The following is a 26,255-nucleotide window of genomic DNA, read 5'->3' on the forward strand; positions in this document are numbered from 1 at the left end:
ATACTTGCTCTTGTGGAAGATGTATGCACTTCAATGCTGACACGTATGAACTGTGCTTTAAGAACTCATTCAGTCTTTTTAACAATGTCATTCTTAATCTTTTTCATCACCTAATTGGACAACATGTATTAAATATATATAGTTCACCAAAAATTTCCCATGACATCTATTATATATATTTTTATGGACTCTGGATATTGGACAGCAGAGTGAACAAGACTTTTATTTTGGTATGAATATATGACATCATAAAGCTGCGCCGTGCTCCCGCAACTGTTATGATTAGACTGAAGAAAGGTTTGTGGCTTTACGCATTTAAAGAGTTTAAATCGATACACGTCAATTTGAAAGTTTTTTACAAGATGTATGTGACCATGTATTATTGGACATATCTTTGTTATACGCTTAATGTAACAAGTTTACGTTTTTTGTTTGAAAGCGTATTCGAATGTGAGTTACAGAAAAGGTGCGTCTCAATTCGCGCACTATATCTTGTATCAGTTTCTCCTAAACACGAATTCGGGTTTTGGAAAAGTGGTGATGGACAAACGGAGCTTTTCGAAACTCCGATTCAATTGAATCTAATTCTTTGCCAAATGACTCACTGATTCGAAGCGCTTGAATCACTGCTCGCTGACGAATCCTGCCGCTCAAAAGAGAGTAAAAATACAACGAAAGCACAAATATGATGATTAACAATGACAAATTTCATGAACAAATCTTAAATGTTTTACTGACAATGTAATCTGATAAATCTACAAATTATTAAATATGAAGTGTCTGTATATAATTTTATAAGTAGTGTTTGTTTTGAGTGATTTTTGTCTGATCAGTTGATTTAAGTCCATTAACTCTCACTCTGACTGACTCCCTCACCAGTGCGCTGAACTACTGAACTAGAGCTGATTGAGATGCACTCAAATTTACTGTTAATTTATTTTTCTTTCTGTTAATTATTCTCATCTTCAACAATTGTTCAAACACACAGGAAAACTCCTGGAGAAACATCTGAGATCCACTTCACACTATTATAAAGATGGCGTTTATTAAAGAGGAGAGTGAAGACATAAAGATTGAAGAAGTGTTCGGCGTGAAAGATGAAGATACTGAGGAACAAACAGGTTAGTCTCATTCTGACCTATTTATACGATCTACAGAAATGAAATTTCTGAAGAATTTCATATGAGTGTCCAAATTAAAGCGGTTTTATTTGACATGGAGTGGCGGTTCTTCTCATGTGGACAGACATGTTTGTTGAGATCACATGACCAGACAAATGGAAATAAAAGGCTTGTTCGACTTGAACCGGCGCTGCGCAGACCGATCGGTTGATGACATCAAAGTACCGCGAGAGCGATTCAAAAGCATAAGGAGCCGTCTGCTCTCTAATCGCTCTCGCGGTACTTTGATGTCATCAACCGATCGGTCTGTGCAGCGCCGGTTCAAGTCGAACAAGCCTAAAGTGTTTCCGCATGAACTTTAGAGGACCTGTACACTTGCATTCAGGGGCGTAGAATTTAGTAGGGACGCTAGGGACGTGTCCCTACCAATATCCAGTGACACTGATTTGTCCCTAGCAATAATTTCGATCAAAAATGCTAATATTTTTATATATAACCACTGTTGCCAGTGTGTTTTGTGTAGTTCTTATTTTATTTAACCAGGAAACATCTAATTTAGATAAAAATCTCTTATAAGAGCGTTCTGAGAAAAATGCGCAAATCCTGGAACACAAACGGTTAATAGATCTGAGTCCCGCCTCGTGAACACACATTGCTAAACTGATTGGCTTTGTGTTTTCTTTCTAACTTGTGAGAGGCTGTAGCTACATTTGATTGTGCGAAGCGGCAATGCACCTCGAAGGAAACCTCCTCGGTGCGCTAAACTAGGGAGTAATCTACAGCAGTGGTTCCCAACAGGGGGGTCGTGGCCCACAAGGGGGCCTCAGCGAGCTTTGTGGGGGGTCGCGTCATATTTTGAAAAGTGTGGAGCAATGAGCATTAAATAAAAGTCCTTAACTTTTTCCTGTTCAAAATTTATATAATGAGCGAGTTCATCATGAATCCATCAATCCGTGTTTTTGTCTTATCCTGAACCACTATGGTACACCTATAATAAGTGTTTATATTGGGACTATTTTACACTGGTTCGGATCGCTGCCGCTGCGGAGTAGCCCAGTACCTGCGTGACTCGTCATAGACGTACACAGAGAGTAGTTCCGGCTACAATGTTCTTCCGAAAGACACATTATTCTGTTAATAAACGCAAGTTTATTATAGCTCGCTAAAGCGCCAAAAAATAAAGCCTCACATTGATAAAGCCTCACAAATAACTTGCAAGTATTGAGGACCCAGATAGCAGTCATTTAATAATAGCCTATATTCTTTCTTTTTTTACCTACACACCAGTGGGAATATTTTTAGGTTTTGCATTTCAATTTTGCATTGCAGTTTTTAAATTACAACGGGCCTACTGATGTTTTTGCTATTGTATTTTCAATAATATAGGCTATTATTTGTGCATAAACATATCTGGTTATAGTAAATATACCATTTGTTTGAAAACAACATATTTTGTCATCCTTGCTGCAAGCTTACAAGAGCGATAATATCATTAAATGTGAAGGGGGGCCCTAAAATATTTTATTGGGAAAAAGGGGGTCTCAGACCAAAAAAGGTTGGGAACCACTGATCTACAGTTCTGTGCACAAACATACGGGGCAAATCGCGTCAAATGATTCGGGGACAGCTCCGTTTTTACAATATAATGTGTGACAATCGCAGGATAAGTGGCAAACATGTCGTTAGTGTTAGTGTGTGTGTGTTTGTGTGCGCGCGCGCAAAGAGCACTGAAAACATCACGGAGTAAACATCACTTAAATATCATAATAATGATCAGTTTTCCAAAAAAAGAAAGAAAATACCCAGAAGGACAGGATTTTCGTACATTGCCATTGTTGTAGGGACAAAGACAGAATGTCCACACAAAGATGGCAATTTCCGAAATCCTTGTGGGGATTTTTTTGTTTGTTTTTGAAAACAGCTTATAAATCATACTAAGTTTTTTTTGTTGAAAACATCTTATAAATCATACTAATTTTTTTTTTTTTTAAAACATCTTATAAATCATACTAAGTTTTTTGTTTGTTGAAAATGCAGAAAGTTATCTGTGCTAGGGTTAGTGTAGGGGGATAGAATACACTTTGTACAGTATAAATCATTACGACTATGGAAAGTCCACATTAAACATGAAAACACAAAATTGTTTGGTCTGTTGAAATGAGAAGTCTGTTTGATCAAGTTGAAACCCTTGTCATCCCAGTCTCAGCTGAAGCTGAAATAAGTTTCATTGCTCTTAGGAGACTGAAAACATGGTTCAGAACAATGGCACAAGTTGTTGTGTGTTATGTCCAACAGGACAAACTGGACAGTAAGGATGTGAAAACAAATATGCTAAAAGTTAATTTCTGTTAACGGGATAGTTTCCTTAAAAAGTGAATATTCTGTCATCATTAAGTTGTTTCAGACCAGTTTCTTTCTTCTGCTGACCACAAAAGAAGTTATTTTGAACAATGTTGGTAACTAGACAGTTCATGGGCCCCATTGACTTCCATAGTATTTTTTTTTTTCTTACTATGGTTGTCAATGGGGTCCATCAACTGTCTAGTTACCAACATTCTTCAAAATATCTTCCTTATTGTTCAGTAGAAGAAGGAAATTTATAAGGGTTTAAACAGGGTTCGTACAAGGTGCTTAAAGTGCTTGAAGTGCTTGAATTTGACTTTTTGAAATTTAAGTCCTGGAAAACCCTTGAAAACAGCCATATTTTTGAAGAGGTACTTGAAAAGTGCTTGAATTATTAAAAATAGGGATGCACCGATACCGAGCTCATGTAAAAATGCTCCGATACCGACAACCGATAGGCCTCCCAGGCAGCGTGTGTATAGTAACACACAGCTGTGGTGCGCGCGCTGATCAGAGGAAACCGCGCAGTGGATTGAGCGCGCAGCGGCACAGACGCGCGAGTTGGTCGAGCGCATCTCTTTAAACAGAAGGAAGTTTTGAAGGAAATCAGTGGAAGGTTTGTAGTTCAGTCGGACGTCAATGGCAAAGACAATAAAACGAGGCATGTAGCTTATTATTAACGTTAACTGACGAGAGAGAGAGAGAGAGAGCGCAGTTCTGTTGAATGCTCTTGATTGCTGATCGTTCACTCAGCACGTATTATTTGGATGAAAACTAAATCATATATGTAAGTAAAGTAAAACATGAACTGTTACCTGGTTTATGTATAAGGATTGATTCCCTACATTATTACTGGACGTTTGCAGTCAAGAAGTTCCATGCAGCAAACATAAGCGCGCGCCCCGCAAACCGGCGTCTCCGAGCGCGAATACTGAACGTCTTGCGCTTGTACGGACGAATTCACACAAAATTATGTAAAAACGCCCATCTTGGCGAGTATCCTAGTAAACAAAGTCAGTTATATCTCAAGTGAAGTAGCTATGTTCAAATGCGTCCGTGCGTTCGGTCTTAAAGGGGCAGTTTAACAAACCCACTGCTGTTTAAATGTTAATTAAACAATGGACAACTAAATTACTCACTGCTCTTGACTAAATAGGCTACACTTTTCAACTTTACAAAAAGATCCATCTATATTTAATTTATCCAGTAATGAATATGCAATTTTTTCACATTTTATTACTTTATTCAAATTTCTGTACCTGTTAGATCTACCCGAAAAACTCTAAAAACACTGTTTATTTCATTTGTAGCCTTTCTTTGTTCTATCGTATTTATTTGTAAGTTGATTATTCGTTCTTATATTGTTGCTGACTGCTTACCTTTAATAATGTTTTAAATTCACATTAATTAGGCAGGAAGTTTTTGTTGAAGTATCAAAATTGGATTAAATAATTGATATTTCACTGACCCAATCCTCAGCACTGACCCTGCTGGAGCTGCTCTAGTGTAAATATGTTCTGTGCTATTCAATGAAAGATACAATATGATAGAGCAATAGAATGTACAGTAACTGAAGCTCATACAATATATTTTAGCAGGCTTAATTAAGCATGAAAATAATTGAAAGAAATATATGTTTGATGAACAAATGAAGCCAACTAATATGATTTATATTCTCTTGGTTTATCTACTAATACATTTAAAAATTACAAATGCAGTGAAAATTCAGGGATCGGTTACGGTATCGGTATCTCGTTCTGCAAAAAGTGTTATCTGTGCATCCCTAATTCAAAATATTGTGGTGTTTTTTTGTTGAAAAAATAAAATTTTCACGCTAAATCAACACAGCAGCCCGTCTGAGAAACATCAGATACCTTATGTTTAATTTGAGTAAAAAAATAAAATGAAATAAATAAAAATAATAATAAAGACATTGTTTGATAATTGCCGATTGAGGTCCTTGTAATCCAAAAAAGTAGTGCTTGAAAAGTCCTTGAAAGTCCTGGAATTTCATTTCACAGAGTCCGTACGAACCCTGTTTAAAACAACTTGTGGGAGAGACCGAATTTTCATGTTGGTGAACTATTCCCTTAACTATCCCTTTAATGACAGATACAGACATGTGTTTGGCTTCTTCAAAAAGCAAGGAACAAGACCGCATTGCACTATTGCACTGCACTATGAATGGAGGAAAGTTCAGTCTCTGTTAAACTCCCTTCTTGTCTTTAATATTTGTCCTAACATTACAGAATTCATTAACGTATTGTTAAGGTCAATATAGACTAAAAACCTTAATATTATCCTATTAATTTCCTGATTCCCCAGCTTCTGGGAATGTCCCCACCAATCTCAAAACCAAACCTACGCCCTTGCTTGCATTAGCCTATGTTTTATATGGATTATAAATGTCTTGTGTTATTCTGAAGAAAGGAAATCATTTACATCTGGGATGGTATGAGTGAATAAATGATGAGAGAACATTAGTTTCTGGATGAAGTGTCCCTTTAACTATCACCACAGCCAGTGTTGGGAAAGTTCACTTTCTACAAGAACTAAGTTCAGTTCACATAGTTTCATAGTTCATACTTTAAAATTTTGAACTAGTTCATAGTTCTTTGTTTCCATATGTTGCTGCAAGCTATTATTTTTTAAAATTATTGCCACAGCCCATATAGAACCACAGACAGCAATTATTTTATCGGCAGGTAAAGTTTGCACAGAAATGTAAGATTTTTCCCATTCTCACCGACCTTGTCATAAAACTTATTTAAATTATCATACGACGCCTCCTTGCTGCTTTTTGTTTTGATTACGAATGCGGGGTTGTGACACTGGTGGCTGGTGTTGCCAGATTGGGTGTTTTATCTGCTACATATTAAGGCCTGTTTACAGTGTGTTTTAGCCGGGTTTTCATCTGGAAGGCTTTATAGAAATCTGGCACCCTATTGAACGAAGTTATATTGAGAGTGCTGTCGTTCACTGACACCAGAATGACCGAGTTCACAGTAACGTTCATCAGGCAGTAAAACAGTACATTCAGTTCACGTTCGCCCACAATATGAACGAGTTCATGAACTATCGTTCAATGAACGCGTTCAGGTACAACACTGACCACAGCCCCATCAAGTACCTTTCACTAAACCTAAGACTGAAACCAAAAACTACTCTGTTACTATCGTAACCTCAGTTCCCTGAGAGAGGGAACGAGTATTGCGTAGCTATACGCAGTGGGGAAAACTCCTTTTCCTCGATTTACTGAAGCCTATATGTAAAACGCATTTGCAGCTGCACAGCTAGCACACTGAGCGTCTGGCACTCTCATAGGCTGTGCTGCAGCAACTGCACATCCAATGGCGCGGGCGACTCTGACGTGCGACCAATGAGCTAGTCCAATGTCAGAGCCCACCGAGGGGGCGTGGCCTAGCCTATATAGACCCCCGAATTAGCCATTATAGCAGGTTTATACGACTGAAGCGACAACTTCACCAGTTACTATAGTGCGGCCGGCTACGCAATACTCGTTCCCTCTCTCAGGGAACTGAGGTTACGATAGTAACCGAGTAGTTCCCTTTCGAACGGTCACTTTGTATTGCGTAGCTATACGCAGTGGGGACGCCATGCAAAACGCCGCACCCTAAGTAACTGGTTGCCCTGCAACTCAGGACCCCTGAGCTAACAGAACAAGCCAGAACCCAACCAATATATTTATATACATAACAGACCAGACACTGTCGGGCCTGAAAAATATATATGAGTCAGTACAACTGACAAAATATACTAACAAATCAAGACACTGTCGGGATTATTAGCACAATTTTATAACCGGCCTAAGCGGGTTTTATATATATATGTATATGATTATGTACAGTAATCTTTGTAGACAAGACCAGACACCGTCGGGTCTTAATCATACCGAAAGTACCTTCGCCTGCAGGGAAGGCACCTCCATATTATTGAACTTCATAAATGTGGAAGGCGAGGACCACCCGGCCGCCTCACAAATATCTTGAATGGGAAAACCCGATGACCAAGCCCATGACGAGGCCATGCCTCTAGTCGAGTGGGCCTTGACACCTATAGGGCAAACCTGACCCACTGATGTATAGGCCATAGAAATGGCATCCACTATCCATCTAGACAGTCTTTGCTTCGTGACTGGATCACCCTTAGATGGGCCACCAAAGCAGACAAACAGCTGTTCTGACTGTCTAAAAGACGCAGAACGCTCCAGATAGATTCTAAGCGCCCTGACAGGGCAGAGATTAACCTCCCCATCCTCAGCCGAAGGGGTAACGGCTGATAGCGTAATAACTTGTGCTCTAAACGGCGTTGAGAGCACCTTGGGTACGTACCCATGCCTAGGTTTGAGAATGACTCTGGAGTCATCCTTCCCAAACTCCAAACATGCAGGACTCACAGAGAGAGCCTGCAGATCTCCCACTCGCTTGAAAGATGCCAATGCCAACAGGAGAGCAGTCTTTAGCGAGAGTGGTTTTGGATCAACCGACTGGAGCGGCTCGAAAGGCGGTCCCTTCAGGGCCCTAAGGACCGTGGAGAGGTCCCAAGGCGGCACGAAGGGGGCCTGGAGGGATTAATTCTCCTAGCGCCTTTCAGAAACCTTACCACCAGGTTGTTTCTTCCCAGTGAGTGGCCAACCACCAAAGCATGATGCGCTGCGATGGCTGCCACATAAACTTTGAGCGTGGACGGGGTGCGGCCCACGTCCAGTAGCTCCTGCAGAAAGGAGAGTACCACAGATACCTCACATGACTCTGGGTCAACTTGATTTTTCAAGCACCAGCTGGAAAAACCCGACCACATCAAAGCATACAGGCGCCGAGTAGACGGGGGCCCTTGCTTCAGAGATAGTGCTCAAGATTCTGTCAGGAAGGACCCCGGGTACCCGTTTAGGGGGCCACACATGGAGGGCCCATAAATCGGGTCGGGGATGCCATATCGTTGGCCTGTGTGAGGAGATCCTTCCTCATTGGAACAGTCCAGGGGATCGTGTCTGACAACTGAACCAGCTCCGGAAACCACAGTCTGGATTTCCAGAGAGGAGCCACCAGAAGGACTGGGCATCTGCTCTCCCTGACCCGTTCGATGACCTGTGGGATCATCGAAACGGGGGGAAAAGCATAAAGGGGTCGGCTGGGCCAGGGATGAGCCAGTGCGTCCCTTTTCTTCAAGAAGAACACCCTGCAGTGGGTGTTTGCTCTCGAGGCAAAAAGCTCGACTTCGGCCTCTCCAAACATCTCCCATATTAGACTGACCGTCTGAGGGTTCAGGGACCACTCGCATAGGGGAGCGTTGCCCCGTGAGACCATATCCGCGCCCAGATTTTGGACGCCCGGGATGTGCGCTGCTCTCAGAGAGCTCAGACTGGCTTGTGCCCACAGGAGGAGTTCCCTTGCCATAGCATGCATGTTGGCTGACCTGATGCCACCCTGGCGATTTATGTAGGCCACCACTGACATGTTGTCCGTACGGACTAGGAAGTGGTGACCCCTGGGGTTTGACAGAAAAGCTTTCAGGGCCAAACCAACTGCTTTCATTTCCAGACAATTGATATGTAAGCTCTGCTCCGTGCTCGACCAGAGGCCGGAGCCAGGCTTGCCCTCGTGCAGCGCTCCCCAACCTAGGTTGGACGCGTCTGTAAAAACCACCTTCCTCCTGGAAACTACCCCCATGGTCACCCCCATGTGGTACCAGTCCTGAGCCCGCCAGGGAATCAGTGTTCTTAAACACCCGTGATTCACCATAATGCGCAGGCTCTTTGACTGCCATGCATGGGTTGGCACACGGCGTTTCAGTCCCAAGTGGAGTACTGACGATGCAGCTGCCATTAGACCAAGCAGTTTCTGAAATTTCTTCAGAGGCGTGCACTCGCGCGCCCTGAATACAGCCGCCAGTGTCTGTATAGAGAGCGCGCGTTCTTGAGTGAGCCGCGCTTTCATTGTCACCGAGTCTAAAACCGTGCCCAGAAAGACAACAGTCTGGCTGGGGGTCAGTTTGCTCTTGGTCACATTGATTGTGAGCCCCAGGTATTTTAGATGGCTGAGAATCAAATCCCTGTGAACTATCAGTTCGTCCCTCGACTGCGCCAGCACCAGCCAGTCGTCGAGATAATTCAGCACGCGCACTCCCTGACTTTTCAGTGGGGAGAGCGCTGCATCCATACATTTTGTGAATGTGCGGGGTGCCAGGGACAGACAGAACGGTGTATTGATATGCCCTCCCCTCGAAGGCGAATCTCAAGAATGGCCTGTGACGAGGGTCGATCTGAACATGAAAATATGCATCTTTCAGATCCATTGTAACAAACCAATCGCCCGGGCGAACTTGTGCGAGAATTTGTTTGTGTTAACATTTTGAAAGGCCGCCTCGTGAAAGTGAAAGTGAAAAGTGAAAGTGAAATTGACACGTGATGGCCAAGTATGGTAACCCATACTTGGAATTTGACCTCTGCATTTAACCCATCCAAGTAAGTGCACACACATTAGGAGCAGAGTAGTGAGTAGTGTACACACACACACTGCAAACGTGGATACACACACCCGGAGCAGCGGGCAGCCTTGAGTGGCGCCCGGGGAGCGATTGGGGGTTAGGTGCCTTGCTCAAGGACACCTCAGTCATATTCCTGCCGGTACTGGAATTGAACCAGCAACCTTTGGGTCACCAGTCCAACTCTGCTACCATTAGGCCATGACTGCCCCACGTGAGAGCCTTGTTCAAATGTCTCAGATCTAGTATGGGTCTGAGTCCGCCGTCTTTCTTTGGAATTAGAAAATAGCGGCTGTAAAACCCCGAATACATTAGCGCGGGAGGGACTGACTCTATCACTCCTTTTGCTAATAAATTCTGAACTTCGGTGCGTAGCACGTGACCCACGCTGCTTCTCACCGACGTCTCGATAACTGCCTGGAATTTCGGGGGTCTGCGAGCAAATTGGAGCGAGTAGCCTCGCTTTATAGTGTTTATATCCCAACTCGACACACCGGGGATGGCTTGCCAGGCCATGGCCCGTGTGGCTAGGGCATGACACACTGAATGGGACGGGCCGCCTAACGTAGGGGGACCTGATACCCTTATAATGTGATTTGTGCACATACTGAGTGTTTGACTGACTATACAGGCTTTTGCCCGGGGGGAAGTCAGTGTTACAACAGGGAGGGGGCCATCTAGTGAAGGGGGACCGTGAACCCGTGTGTTGTGATTGTGAAACATGCTCTTTTTGTGCTTTATTTGGGTTGCCGTGAAAACGGCGTTTGTTTGCAAAGACGCGCTCACTGCTGCGGGCCTGTTTACAATAATAAAATCCCCAGCCGCCTGAACTGAACAGGGAGCTGTGGGAAGTTTTGCTGGTTTTTTCTAGGGTGGTCCGGCTAACGCAAGACACGAGCCCTCTCTCTTTCCTCCTTGTGCTAGGACGACTTCGGAGGTACCTGGTCAATCACGGCGCTGGGCCGCGGGCCTTGACGCTGGGGGAGCGGGTAGCGCTTCGGGGGCCTTGACTGGCGGTGGCTGAGAGGCCTGCTTCACCGGTTTGGCTGGATGAGGCGAAGGCGGTGGCTTGGGCTTGCTGGTCGTGGAGCTCGAGCGTTTTGGCAAGAAGTGTCGCATAGCCTGGGACGCTTTCTGTGCCTCTGTGTACCTATCCGAGAATCCCTTCACGGCCGGGCCGAAGAGACCGGAGCTGGAAGGCGGGGCGTTGAGAAATCTAGTCCTGTCGGCTTCTTTGATCTCGGTGAGATTAAGCCAAAGATGGCGCTCTAGCACGACCAAGCTCGCCATGCTCCTTCCGATGGCCTGTGCTGTAGCCTTAGGCTCTAGCTCGCCAGCTAGCTGCAGTGCTCGGGCAAAGATGAGCAGACACGGCCTCTTCGAGGGGCGGCAAAGACTCATAACCCTTTTCCGCTGCGCCATCCACAGAGGAGAGCGTTGCGATAACTGCAGATCCCACACGTGCTGAGTACGGAGCGCGCCAGGACTTGGTGAGCTCCTCGTGGACCTCGGGGAAAAATGGCGCTGGTTTGTGACGAGGGGCCTGCTGGCGCCCCGAAAGGAACCATCCATCCAGCCGACTACGCGGCGGCTCCTCGGGCGTGGTCCACTCTAGCTCGAGGTCCGCGACGGCCTTCGTTAGGATCTGAAGCATTTCGGCGTCGGAGTTTGTCCTGGTCGCTGAACCACTAGCCATAGACTGAGAAGCGGTGACAGGGTCGAGAGAGCCCGGCCACTCATCCTCCGAAGCGGCGATGGACAGGCTGTTGTCGCGCTCGAGAGATCCGCCGAAGGAGGCGAGGCCCTCCACGTGGGGGGGAGGGCGCTGGTCTCCTACAAACAGGACCGCTGATGTCGTCCGAGTAGGAGAAAGTGAAGCACGCGGGGACGCGGCCGGCGTGCGTTCAACAACTTCCATACCCTCTGGTTGCCGTTGGCTGCGACGCTGCTTCTTTCTTGGAATAGACAGTGTGGCTGAAGCGGCATCGCCGTGTCGAGAGAGAGCTAGCCGATTGCGGAGCACGGAGATAGGCATGCTTTCGCAGGCCGCACATCCGCCGGCAGGGAGTGCATTCTCCGCGGGGTCGATCCCCAGGCAGGAAATGCAGCTCGAGTGTTGGTCTGCCTCGTGCAGACGGCCTCCGCACGTGGCGCAGGCTGAACGAGGCATCTGAAATAAAACGCAAAGCTTTCGAACAAAGGATATAGGCTGTCGCCGGATAGCCACAGGTGAGACGGCGTCAGGAGACAACGGCATGCAGGTGAAGTCTGCTGAAGGAAGCTCGCTTAGGCTGAAAAGGCTTGTTCGACGGCGAATAACAGTAGAAAGCTCAGGGACATGTGTACTGTCGCTGAAGGAGTAAAAATCTATAATGGCTAATTCGGGGGGCTATATAGGCTAGGCCACGCCCCCTCGGTGGGCTCTGACGTTGGGCTAGCTCATTGGTCGCACGTCAGAGTCGCCCGCGCCATTGGATGTGCAGTTGCTGCAGCACAGCCTATGAGAGTGCCAGACGCTCAGTGTGCTAGCTGTGCAGCTGCAAATGCATTTTACATATAGGCTTCAGTAAATCGAGGAAAAGGACTTTTCCCACTGCGTATAACTACGCAATACGAAGTGACCGTTCGACAGGTGAACAGTCTTTGGCGTGGCAGACGTGACGTGAACAGTCTCTGGTGCGGCAGGACTGACGTTAACCCTCTTGGGTCTAAGGTGTTTTTGGGGTCCTTGAGATGTTTTGACATGCCCTAACATTTGTGCTTTTTTCAGTTGCTTATAAACATATTAATGGCACAGGTGTAACTACACTCTATTTAGCACAAACAGGGCTACCATAATATGTGGGCAACATGTATGTACGTTTGTATTTTTGAGAGAATATTTTTTATGCATGGTTATTGATAAAACTAAAAATTAAAGTTTCTGAAATAAGGCCACAAAACACATACTAAATGTGTCCACAATACTTTTGACTAATGGATGTTGTGGCCTAGAGTTTTTGCTTCAAAATGATCTGAAAATCATCCTGCCTAATCATTCCAATAAAACAATACATTGATTTAAATTTTGTAAAACACTTTTTGTTTGGAAAGGCAATATGCGTGTGGGCGTGAACGGCCCAACCCCTATCATGAATAATTCACACCTGAGAAGACAATATCTCGCATAATCAGCCTTTCATTCAGGTGTGTCACACAAGAAAGAATGTGAGGAGGAAAAAGAAAGTGAAAAGAAAAATTATATATACACACACTGCCGTTCAAAAGTTTGGGGTCGGTACGATTGTTAATGTTTTTAAAAGAAGTCACTTATGCTCACCAATGCTATATTTATTTAATTAAAAATACAACAAAAAAATAGTAATATTGTGAAATATTATTACAATTTAAAATAACTGTTTTCAGTTATTTTATAATTTATTCCTGTGATTTTAAAGTTGAATTTTCAGCATCATTATTCCATCCAGTCTTCAGTGTCACATGATCCTTCAGAAATCATTATAATATGCTGATTTGATGCTCAAGAAACATTTCTCATTATTATCAATGTTGAAAACAGTTATTTACATTTTTATTTCAGGATTCTTTGATACATAGAAAGTTCAAAAGAACAGCATTTATCTGAAATAGAATCTTTTGTAACATTAAACTCTACCGTTCAAAACTTTGGGGTCAGTAAGTATTTTTATTTTATTTTTTGGGGGAAATAAATGAAATAAATCAATGCTCATCAATACTTTTATTCATCAAGGAGGAATTAAATTGATCAAAAGTGACAGTAAAGACATTTATAATGTTTCAAAAGATTCTATTTCAAATAAATGCTGTTGATTTTAACTATCTGTTCATCAAAGAATCCTAAAAAAATGGTACACAACTGTTTTCAACATTGATCATAATCATAAACGTTTCTTGAGCATCAAATCCTCATATTAGAATGATTTCTGAAGGATCATGTGACAATGAAGACTGGAGTAATGATGCTGAAAATTCAGCTTTGATCACAGGAATAAATAATATTTTAAAATATATTAAAATCGAAAACAGTTATTTTAAATTGTAATAATATTTCACTATATTACTGTTTTTGTTGTATTTTTAATGAAATAAATACAGCATTGGTGAGCATAAGTTTCTTTTAAAAACATTAAAAATCGTATCGACCCAAAACTTTTGAAGTGTAGTGTAAATGTATAATCCAAATATAAATGAAAGTCAAAAGCACATTTTTAGTACATAGTCATTCCTGGAAACATATACAAGTATTCTTTTTAAAAGTAGGCCAATACATTTTATCATACATATTTTAAAGTTAAGGATTCATTAGTTTTATATAGCTTACATTGGAACAAACACTATAATAACATCTTAGTTGATGAGTTTATTTTTGACAGAACACAGCCTACTATATATTTAACATATGAGCAGAAACTGGCTAACAAAAGCTTATTTGATATTTTAGAATAAAAACTTTATAATCTATCCAAAACTATGAAATGTTGTCTTTCATATTTCATCTGTAACATAGAAAACATAAACAACAGCGCCCATCTGTGCCGTTAATTAATTCACACACAGAAACGTGATTCAAATTTAAACAGTCTTTTTGCGTTTACAGACACTATTCCATATCGCGATTAGAACAAAGCACAAGAATAAACTTACTCACAGTTCTCGGCTAGATCTGTCGCTCCTCGAAATGAAAATAAACCACATGTTCTGAGGTAAATGTCCCAGGATTATTCCTCACAGGCTTGCAAGACGAAATAGTACATTAATCTGATGATTAAATTTGTTATCGCGTTTATGAGGGGCGTTTACACGTTTGCATGTGTTGCTTCAGATCATTTGCGTTTGAATAGCGCGCGCTCTCCGTGGGCGTGTCACATTAGCTGAATAATGAGCTGAGAAAACGATAAGATCGGCTGACAGCTCGCTCTTTTTATAGATTACATAAACAGAGAATATTTATTTTAGTTTTGAATTAGATATTTTAAAAGTACAAACTTAAATGATTATAAAGATATATTGCTCATGCCTGGGTGAATAGTATTCACTGAGTTTTAAGTTTAGAGACGTGCTCCAGAAAAAAGGTTAACGGAGATGGAGAGACCGAAAGCACACCCTGTTTATTTTCTTTATTTTACAAAAGTGCAATGTTTTATTTTGATTGTAAGTGGACACATAAAAAATAGACATTCAACAGCTATCTTATCCGAAGACACAGGCGTGGAGTCGACCATCTTGTCCGAAGACACAGGTGTAGAGGCAGCCATCTTGTCCGAAGATGCAGGTGTAGAGGCAGCCATCTTGTCCGAAGATACAGGTGTAGAGGCAGCCAACTTGTCCGAAGACACAGACGTAGACACAGGTGTAGAGGCAGCCATCTTGTCCGAAGACACAGGCGCAGGTGTAGAGGCAGCCATCTTGTCCGAAGACACAGACGTAGACACAGGTCTAGAGGCAGCCATCTTGTCCGAAGACACAGTCACAGTGTAGAGGCAGCCATCTTGTCCAAAGACACAGACGTAGACACAGGCGTAGACACAGGCGTAGAGTCGGCCATCTTGTCCGAAGACACAGCCGCAGGCACGGGTTCAGATTCAAGAACAGGCTCAGACTCAGGAACAGGTGGCCTGGCGGTGGCCATCTTGTCTGAGGGCTCAGGGGGCATGCCAGCGGCCATCTTGGCCGGAGACGAACTCTCCGGTGTGGCGGCGGCCATCTTGGCCGGAGACGAACTCTCATGATTCGTTCACACCAAACACGAATAGAGCGTCAGATTCACGTCTATCGAGTCTAGTTGGACGCTTGAACATTTTGAATCCATTTGCAGAAGCGAATTTGCACACAAAGCAATTGCACACAAAGCGAAATTGACGCGCGTAAAAAGCAAAAAATGTACGCGCGCCTGAGGCGAAATCCGCTTCTTGTGGGAGGGGCGAGTGCTAGGCGGTTGTCTGTTTGCAAGATCACTGATGTTGTTCCGAGCATTCATCGAGAGTCAGCGCTCTGTATTTGTTCTTGAGAGCAGAACAGCGGTGTAGGGGTCATCATCGCCGTACTGGGGTCCACCAGACCCTCCGGAGGCATTCCCAGTTTACCATTTGCTCCAGGAGCTGCGCCTGGATGACGGCCTATTTCCGCCTGTCCCTCGCCCAGTTTGATGACCTGTTGTCCCGCATCGGAGCGAGGATCACCCTCTCCCTCACCCACCTAATCTGTCATTTATTTTTGTTTTGATGATAGATGGAGCCAGCCTACAAAAGTGATTAACCTCTCCTGTGATTTTTTTTTTTCTTCTCACACAACACTGTCCAGACACAAACTATGTTCTTGCATTGAAGTATGTTGGTTGTCTTTACATTAGAATAATAATGTTTCATATAATCTAGATTAGATATGGAATAAATAGCATTCAATAAAAAAATGTATATGTCTCATATATTGAAATCAAGTTTTTATGTGATCAAATATTTAATTCACCACGTGACAGCAGCAAGTAGGCTCCTGATTGGTTAATGTGGCACGAACTGAACTGAACTAGTTACAATTATTCAATTATTCATATATACAATTATATATTGGCCTTCAGATTAGCTAAAGAATAGTGCGTAGAGCTTCATGGAATGGGTTTCCATGGCCGAGCAGCTGCATCCAAGCTTTACATCACCAAATGCAATGCAAAGCATGTGATGCAGTGGTGTAAAGTGTGTGATGCAGTGGTGTAAAGCACTGGACTCTAGAGGAGTGGAGACGTGTTGTTCTGTGGAGTGACAAATCACGCTTCTCTCTCTGGCAATCCGATGGATGAGTCTGGGTTTGGCTGTTGCCAGGAGAACGGTACTTGCCTGACTGCATTGTGCCAAGTGTAGTTTTGCAGTGTGCCAAGTTTGGTGGAGGGGGGATTATGGTGTGGGGTTGTTTTTCCGGGGTTGAGTTTGGCCCCTTAGTTCCAGTGAAAGGAACTCCTAATACTTCAGCATACCAAGACATTTTGGACAATTTCATGCTCCCAACTTTGTGGGTAGAGTTTGGGGAGGTTCCTGTTCTAACATGACTGCGCACCAGTGCACAAAGCAAGGTCCATAAAGACATTGATAAGCGAGGTTGTTGTGGAGGAACTTAACTGGCTTGCACAGAGTCCTGACCTCAAGCTGATCGAAAACCTTTGGGATGAATTAGAGTGGAGACTGTGAGCCAGGTCTTCTCGTCCAACATCAGTGCTTGACCTCACAAATGTGCTTCTAGAAGAATGGTAAAAAAATTCCCATAAACGCACTCATAAACCTTGTGGAAAGCCTTCCCAGAAGAGTTGAAGTTATTATAGCTGCAAAGGGTGGGCCAACTCCCTATTAAACTCTATGGATTAAGGGGCCGTTCACATGTCGCGTCTAAAAACGCATGGAAGGCGTGGCGGTGCCGCTGTCTTCTTCTTTCCAAAGCACTTGCGCTCCAGTGGCATCTGTTGTTGCTGTGCAACCATGAACGGCACTCTCCACAACATGTTGACAAAGCTTTCAATATTGTTACAGAAAGGGGGAAGCTGATTGGTTGGTTCTTGTCACATGACCTGCGGTAGGCTTGGGGCATTCTGAAAAGTTTAGATATTTTCACCTCGCTGGGCCTGGAAAAAGCGAGCATGAGATATATATTTTTTTATAATCATAGTTAATTGTATTGTTGTCATTTTTGTTTTGTGTGTTTAAGTTTTTCCGCAACCCAAGCATACCTGTAGGACTATAGAACTGTAACGACTGAGACAAATCAGACACAATTATTTGTGATATTTATCCAAATGGTTGCATCTTCTTCGTCTACTTGCGTCCTCTTCTTCATCTTCTATCAATGTGTGCTCAGCAAGACCATTTTGTGCTTGAGCACCACCAAGTACTATACCTTCAGCAGCTCCTGGCATATGAACAAAAGCGCCAATCTGATTGGTCGGCCAGTTTTTAACGCGGCGCGGCAAACCAAAAAAACAATCCCAAGGTGTTGGGTTTTTACACCTGCCGTTTTGCACGTCATAAGCAGATCCTCACATTGGCCGCCTTTGTTTAGTCACGAGGTGTTAAACGTTGGCGATAAATGCGTGCGATAATCATTCCGGTTTGCACCAGGCTTGAGTTTCATCTTCTTTTGCACGATTGAATGAGCTGGTTTTTGGAAATTTAATATATTCTTGTTTTGCCTCCAGTGCTTTGCATGTAGGGCTGCTGTGGTTGAAGTGCCTGACAAGCCGCCCAACTGTAATGATTACCCAATGCACAAATGCAATAAAACTATCATTAACCACCAGCTGCAGAGTATGTACAAAACAGGCTACTGAGTCCCATTTCACCCATCCGGGAGAGTTTGCTCCCACAATGTTCATGCATTATCGTAAACACATTTACCTTTCGAGTACACCCACTTCAGAAGTCTCTACTAATGCGTTGAATCCGGAGTGTTTGATTAGAGAGGCAAACAAAAATATGCACTAGATGTGTAGTTATCTTATTTGCCAATGACATGATAATGACAGCCATGCAGTATATAGTGACATGAGGTATATATATTATAATGTATAATACAATAAGTTTCTTAGTCTGCATTTTTTTGTATAGTATAGCTACATGTATTTTATGGTGTCATTAAACTAAAAATTGGTACTGGAAAAAGTGCTTGAAAGTCCTGAAAGATTGCAGACAAATCTCTCTTTTAGTAGACGTATTTCAGTAGGCTTTGATGCCTTGAGTTGGTTTTTATGTCTGCTGTTTTGTGCCATTAAACTGGTGTCAACTTTATTTGTCTATTTTTGCTTTAGACCTGATGCTGCTGAAAGAGGAGAGTCAAGAACCGAATGGAATGGAAGAGAAAGATCAGTATGAGAAACATGATTTCATGACTGGAGATAAGATGGAAAAGACTCGCTCACGAAAAAGAGCTCAAAAGACCAAACCTAACAGTTTTTTCACTTGCCGTCAATGTGGGAAAAAATTCAGTGAAAAACTAAACCTGGAACTCCACATGAGAGTTCACACTGGAGAGAAACCTTTCACGTGCCAACAGTGTGGAAAGAGTTTTATTCAAAAACACAGCTTTAATGTCCACATGAGAGTTCACACTGGAGAGAAGCCTTTCACATGTGAACAGTGTGGAAAGAGTTTTACTCAAATACAAAACCTTAAAGTTCACATGAGAATTCACACTGGAGAGAGCCGTTTTACCTGCCAACAGTGTGGAAAGAGTTTCACTCAAAAACACAGCTTTAATGTCCACATGAGAGTTCACACTGGAGAGAAGCCTTTCACATGCCAACAGTGTGGAAAGAGTTTCACTAAAAAACAAGACCTTAAAGTCCACATGAGAGTTCACACTGGAGAGAAGCCTTTCTCATGCGTACAGTGTGGAAAGAGTTTTACTCAAATGCAAAGCCTTAAAGTTCACATGAGAGTTCACACTGGAGAGAGCCATTTTACCTGCCAACAGTGTGGAAAGAGTTTCACTCAGAAACAAAACCTTGATGTTCACATCAGAATTCACACTGGAGAGAGCCATTTTACCTGCCAACAGTGTGGAAAGAGTTTCACTCAAAAACACAGCTTTAATGTCCACATGAGAGTTCACACTGGAGAGAAGCCTTTCACATGCCAACAGTGTGGAAAGAGTTTTAATCAAATACAAAACCTTAAAGTCCACATGAGAGTTCACACTGGAGAGAGCCGTTTTACCTGCCAACAGTGTGGAAAGAGTTTCACTCAAAAACACAACCTTAATGTCCACATGAAAATTCACACTGGAGGGAGCCATTTTACTTGCCAACAGTGTGGAAAGAGTTTCACTCAAAAACACAACCTTAATGTCCACATGAGAATTCACACTGGAGAGAGCCGTTTCACCTGCCAACAGTGTGGAAAGAGTTTCACTCGAATACAAAGCCTTAAAGTTCACATGAGAATTCACACTGGAGAAAAGCCTTATATTTGCTCTCATTGTGGACAGAGTTTTGCACATAAAAACACCCTCAATTCCCACATGAGAATTCACACTGGAGAAAAGCTTTACAACAGTTGTAAATCTTAGAAATCACATTATTATTCACACTGGAGAGAAACTGTTTATTGGGGGAAAAAAACGTTCATATGTGATCAGTGTGGAAAGAGTTTCACACGTAAAGTAACATTTAATTGCAACATGAGACTTCACGTTGGAGAGAAGCCTTTCATCTATAAACTGTGTGGCAAGAGTTTTTCACAAGAAGTACTTGCACAGGAGAGAAGCGGTTCACGTGTTGAAATTGCTGTGAAATGGCACAACGTAACTGAATGATTATACATAAAAGTACAAAAACTGAATGAAATAAGAACATTACACTGCATTATTTGCTTCATTTTTAGTGAGAGAATTAATTGGTAATGTTTTCAATCTGGACTTGAATATGGCTACTGTTGGGGCTCATCTGGTGACATCTGTAAGTTTGTTAGAGCTGCAGCTGCCTCACCACTGATCCTACCTCACCGCTAATTGCATGATGGTGACTGCTTTGAGATAGTGTTTGCCCATTGCAAAATGCGTCCGGAGAGCAAAGAGATAACAAACTCAATGTTTGCTTGAATCTTGGGGAAGGGGTGTGGCCATCTCTCCATCTAGTACAAAAAATCTAGCAGGAAGCCACTGCAATCCACCAACATGCCTATCATCCTTCATGCCAACCCCTACCTCCCGTTTGTGGTGGAAGTGGATGTCGCAACCTCATGTATTGGAGCAGTGTTGTCTCAGCAGCAGAGGAATCTGTCCACGCACCATCCATTCACCTACTTCATAAACCTTAGCAGAACTACGACATAGGTGACTGTGACTCCTTGCTATCAAACTGGGACCAGAAGTGTGGCGCCACTGGCTGGAGGTCCTAATGATCACGGATCAATGAAACCTAGAATACCTTCACAACAACAAATGGCTGAACCCTCTCCAGGCCCAGTTGGGCATTGTTCTTCATAGGATTCAACTTCACTGTATCCCATCGTTTGTCCAAAAACCACTATTGTCAGGATTACACTCTCCTGACGCTCCCAGCTATACGTCACTCACACTTACCAGAGTTCTAATCAAGCTCACCTATTCCTCTTTATCCCTTCATCACGGACACTATATCACCCCAGCACAGACACACAGTCAGCATCTGATCTCTTGTAGGATTTGAGAATGAATCAAACACAAATGAATCTTCCAGATGATTCGTTCAAACATAATTCCACACAAAAACCTCAACTCTACAGTCCAGACCCCAAATTAACAATCAAGGACCATAAATGAAGTGGGCTCCAGCCAGTCTGAGCAAACTAGAGAAAGCCCCTAGCTAAGTACTTTAAGGCCATACAAGCTTGTCAAGATGAGCCTAGCTAAAGGAAGAACGTGTCAATATTAGTCAGTTTTTAAAAGACGGATTGGTTCGGAGATGGCATAGCTTGAGCCTGACCAAGAAAACGGCAGAGGTTGTGATGACAAAAGACAAAAGATCAAAAACAGACCTCCTTCTTCTTGAAACCTTTGCATGACCTCTCTTACCTCAGGATTGAAATGCACAGAGAAACTCACAGAAATGCTTTTATATGATCAGAATGCACCAGATCATTCCAAATGCTAGATGGACTTATAATCAAACATCGTTCAACTGAATAATTCTATATCATGCCTATAACCTATATGTGACTATTATGCTTAGATCACATATGCAAGTCATGCAATTGTTATAACTATTAGATGGTTGATTGAAAGTCTTTCTTCTTTCCTATCAGTATGATCGTATGCTCATAATTCTGACGATGGCTTGATTGAAATCTGTGTAAAATATATCATATCCTTTTTTATAAGAAATCATGAATAAACTTTACTCTCTGTACTCTGCTCAGAGCGGGAAGGTAAGATACCACAGATAACGCATGGTTTACGATGAGAGGGGAAGAAAAAGCAACCTCTCAACTAGAGCCCGACTGATATGGATTTTTTTGGGCCGATGCCGATACCGATATTAGGGAGTAAAAAAAGCCCGATACCGATATATCGGCCGATATTATTTATGTGTATATTATAATACAGTAGCAATATTATTTATGTGTATTATAGTACAGTATACCAGTCAAAAGTTTGGACACTTTCCTATTGGTGTGTAACTTTTGATGGGTACTTTACACAGTAGCTATAAACAGAATAAATATATTTTATAAACACGTTTTGCAATGATCACTCAAATGTGGTAATCAAACACTTGTGTGACACAGATATGTAATGGAGGCAGGGGGAATGATAGAATGAGATTTATACAGCTGAGCTGTAACCAAACTAGTTTGCATTGCATGTTATATTATATTATATTATATTCTAAATACTGTTGCATAATCTTCACTAACGACGACTTTGTCTTTTAATTTAGTCATAACTTGTATCAATAAATATATAAAAAGTGTCACTGACAAAACCTTATTATCTTCTATTTTTACTCTTAATTCCTCTAATCTCTACCAGTGGAGGAAGAACTCAGATCTTTTTACTAAAGTAAAATGAATAATATCATAATGAAAACGTTTTTAATTACATATGTACAGTACTTTTATACTATTTTAAATAATTAGTAAGCAAAATGTACTAAACGTGAAACTAGGCTACTCTTAATGCAAAATGGCCCTATATAAAGTGTTATAATTATATACATTTTTGGAATATTGCTTGATGTTGTAACGAAGCGTTATCAGGCAGAATGAGCTTTAACACTGTGTCTACACCGGACGCGGCCGTTACTGCTCGCGTCGCAACAGCTGTTTACCCTAGACAAAGCAGAATCAGTTTACTGTCGGAGATCGCTCGCGCCACGCATTTTAATCAATGTTTCATCAACCAATTGCCTTAATAAATAAGAAGAAGGCCTAAATATAGCAGACAATATAATCAGGACTTCTCAGCTGCGCGCTTGCAATAGTCACAAGCTCAAACAATACGTGACAGAGGCTTGTAGCAGAGAAATCAATTCTGTGAATTACACTGCGCAAATCACAAGTAGGCTACTACCCACCGGATGAAGAAGGGTTGGCTCTCAGTCTCCACAGGCTACATAAAATATTCACTTTATTTTATTTTATTTTATTTTTCGTGTTTGCATTTATGAGGAAAAAACAATGTTACAGACGCGACAGTTCAGCACTACGGACGTGAGCGCTCTGAAAGCGGCACTAATGCTTTGAAACTTTCACATAGACATCAAACAGAAAGCACAAAACCTTTCGTTTCAAAGTGAATTTCGTTTTGTATTAATTGTATCTTAATTTTAATCAATGTTTCATCAGCCATTTGCCTGGATTTAATTTATAAGAAGTAAATTTAGCAGACGATAGATAATCTCGACACGGAGGCGCCTGCGGGTGAACTGGAGCTCGTCTCATGAACCGAAACTCAGCGTATAGACCTGAGAATATATCACACTGAAATATATCTAAATTGAAATGTCTACTTTTAAACAGAACAATTCAAAACAAAAGACAGACAGACTCATGTAATCGTATGAAATGTGCATTTCTCTCTGGCGCGCGCTCACTGAAGATCGGGAGTCAGCATCGTCAACTTCATCTTTGGCTGACACTGACTGAAAACACTTGTTTATTAATAAACAATAAAAAGTCTCCTTGCTATATTTGTTGTATTCATAATCATTATTTTTGCCAGTTCTTGTGACAGCTTTTAGGTGCTTTATTGGCAGCGCCACCCTTACATGAATCACCGTACCCGCATTTTTAAAAATATTCATTTATCGGCCATTATAAATGCCGATACCGATAGTTAGGAAAATGCCTAAAATCGGCCGATAATATCGGCCCGCCGATATATCGGTCGGGCTCTACTCTCAACTAAAGACCATGTCTAATTGGTCAGAACTCATCCTGAAAGCTGGACAAACATTTGAATTTAAAATCTTAGGACACGAAAAAAGCATTAGATGATGATTAGAAGACGATTGAGTAACCATGTAGACGAGCAGACAAAAGACTGCAGATAAAGATCAGAAGAACATGGGTTAAACAGCTTCTTTCAAGCCATCTTACAACTCTCACTTTTCTTTCTCTTTGTTTCTTTTCTTTTTCATTGAGAGTCTCAGTTCTAAGTTATGTTTTGCTGTAAAGTTTCGGTCAAGGATTCGACTGCAAAGGCCGCTTCCAAATTCAAAGAATTTCCATCCATCGTCCAACACACCACGTGATTGGCTGCCCAAGACATCTATCCAGACACGATGAGACCGCCAACCAATCAACGAACCCAGCAAACCCCCTTTCACGTCAACAAACGGAATCCCCAAAGGAATGCAAAGACAACCACAAGTAGCCTCCAGACTCTTAGCTGAACTGGTGCTTTGATATAAAATTGAATAACCCGTGTTGTGGCAGATTTAAGGGCTCTGGTTCTGGTCTGCAGATTTTAAAGTTCTCTTATTCAGGTCTCAAAGAAAATCTTTCAGAGTCAAAGTTCCAGGTCTCAGAAGAAGTAACTTTATTGAGCAATTCAACAAAGTGAGATGCCAGTTGGCCATCTGACTTTACATTTGTCGACATTCAGGTCTTATACCTTTTTTTATCGTTGGTACCCAATGAGCATCTGTATTGATATCTTTTTACACAATGTGCATCTGTATTATTATCTGTTTTCTTACTCGTATTCTCGCCACCATTCAAAACATCTCCCCTAGACCTTCTTCCATTGGTGGAACATCTTACATTGTATATAATATGATTCTCTTCCAGTGCTTCCCAACACCTGCATCTCTCCTACAAGTGTTTTCTGGGTACTTTTCCATTCTCTTATCCCTGTGACCCAGTTTTCTGTGACCTAGTTTTCTGTTTGGCATTACAGCATTTAGACTTGTACATGAGACAGAGGAGATTCCCCAACACACGCATAAGAAACAATAGAAGGGTTAAATTAATGATTGATGGTTTGTTCAGGTCATGTCTTATAAGTGCATATATTGTTAGAAACTTAGGATTTCATCTTCTCACTCTTGAAATTTAGGATTTCATCATCTCACTCTTAAAACCCATTATTTTCTCACTTCCTTTCTTTCTACAACTCGTATGAATGTGTGTGTGCGCATGTGTTCGAGTTAGATATTAATTATGTGTTCTCAAACTTTTTACACCAAGTACCACCTCAGAAAATATTTGGCTCTCCAAGTACCACCATAATGACCAATATTAAAATACAGTAGTAGTAGGCCTAACTATTCAGCTACAGCTATGCACAGCTCAAAAAACAGGTAGTTTTAGTTATAAGAATATGTATTATTGTCAGCCACTTTAAAGGGGTCATGAACTGGATTATTTTATTATTTTAAAATATTGCCTGGGGTGCCCTTATAATGTTAGTATGATTTTTACATCAAACATTGTCATAATTAAGAAATAAAAGGCACTTTTCCTAGCCTGATTTTAGCCTCTGGTTTGAACGCTCTGTATGAAAGGGCGTGTCTGCTGTGAGACTTCAGTGTAAACGCCCACTGCTGTGATAGGCTGACATGTTTGCATATAAAATAGCTAGTATTACATGTGAAACTCTCGGAAACTACTAAGTTTTTACTATTACAGCTATCGAGAAGATTAACAAATCTTTAAATGTATTGTTTAAAACATTATATTTAAATCTATTCCATCACATGAAAGGTTGCAGTGATGAGCTGAGCAGATGACATACAGTCTGGTGATCGCGTGAATAAAGATCTCATTTTTGCAACGCAGTTTTTGCACACTCACGAATGCTTTTTCACCAAATAACAATGCAAACACGACGTAAATACAGGTAGAGCTTCGTTGTGCAGTGTAACAGCGTCATTGATTTCATAACGAGATTTGCACGCTGTGTGATTGATTGACTGACAGCTTGGGCGATTGGAAAGGGACCGTTCTTTGGTCGCTTTCTTTCTATTACTTAATCACAGTTTTAATATTATTTAATCTTAAGAGAAACGATGTGAAGTTGATCGTTTAGTCACTGATGCATAAACAGTATTGAATGATTTTGAGAGAAATATAATACGGAACTTGAAAAATTACACATCAGAAATCACTGCTCACAGATCTGGCATTAAAATAAACATGGTTACTTACATGTTTGTGGCATTACTGGCAAAACCGTGTCGTAAAAGTCTGTTTGCAGAGCCTATGTTGGAAATTGTGACTGATTTTCTGTTGATTTAATAAAGCTTAACCACGCATTCCTAATATTGGAATCCGAAGGAAGCTTATACAGCAACTGTCTTCTTCCACA

General features: G+C 41.9%; 1 protein-coding gene across 1 annotated transcript; it reads left to right on the plus strand.

The window, feature by feature from the left end:
• Window positions 1–240: 240 nt before the first annotated feature.
• Window positions 241–25,418, plus strand: LOC143746807 (uncharacterized). Its single transcript, XM_077238943.1, has 3 exons — window positions 241–297; window positions 989–1,121; window positions 18,775–25,418. Exons 2-3 carry the CDS (start codon window positions 1,037–1,039, stop codon window positions 20,031–20,033), a joined length of 1,344 nt encoding a protein of 447 aa, XP_077095058.1. The 5' UTR covers window positions 241–297; window positions 989–1,036; the 3' UTR covers window positions 20,034–25,418.
• Window positions 25,419–26,255: the final 837 nt, after the last annotated feature.

The sequence above is a fragment of the Siphateles boraxobius genome, unplaced genomic scaffold, assembly GCF_051911475.1.
Source record: "Siphateles boraxobius isolate OS27281-9 unplaced genomic scaffold, OSU_SipBor_1 100, whole genome shotgun sequence".
Lineage (NCBI taxonomy): Eukaryota > Metazoa > Chordata > Actinopteri > Cypriniformes > Leuciscidae > Siphateles > Siphateles boraxobius.

Coding starts and splice junctions, on each gene's coding strand:
- LOC143746807 (XM_077238943.1), top strand. CDS start 1,037: ATGGCGTTTATTAAAGAGGAGAGTGAAGACATAAAGATTGAAGAAGTG. Junction 1,122..18,774: donor AGATACTGAGGAACAAACAG/GTTAGTCTCATT, acceptor TTTTTGCTTTAG/ACCTGATGCTGCTGAAAGAG.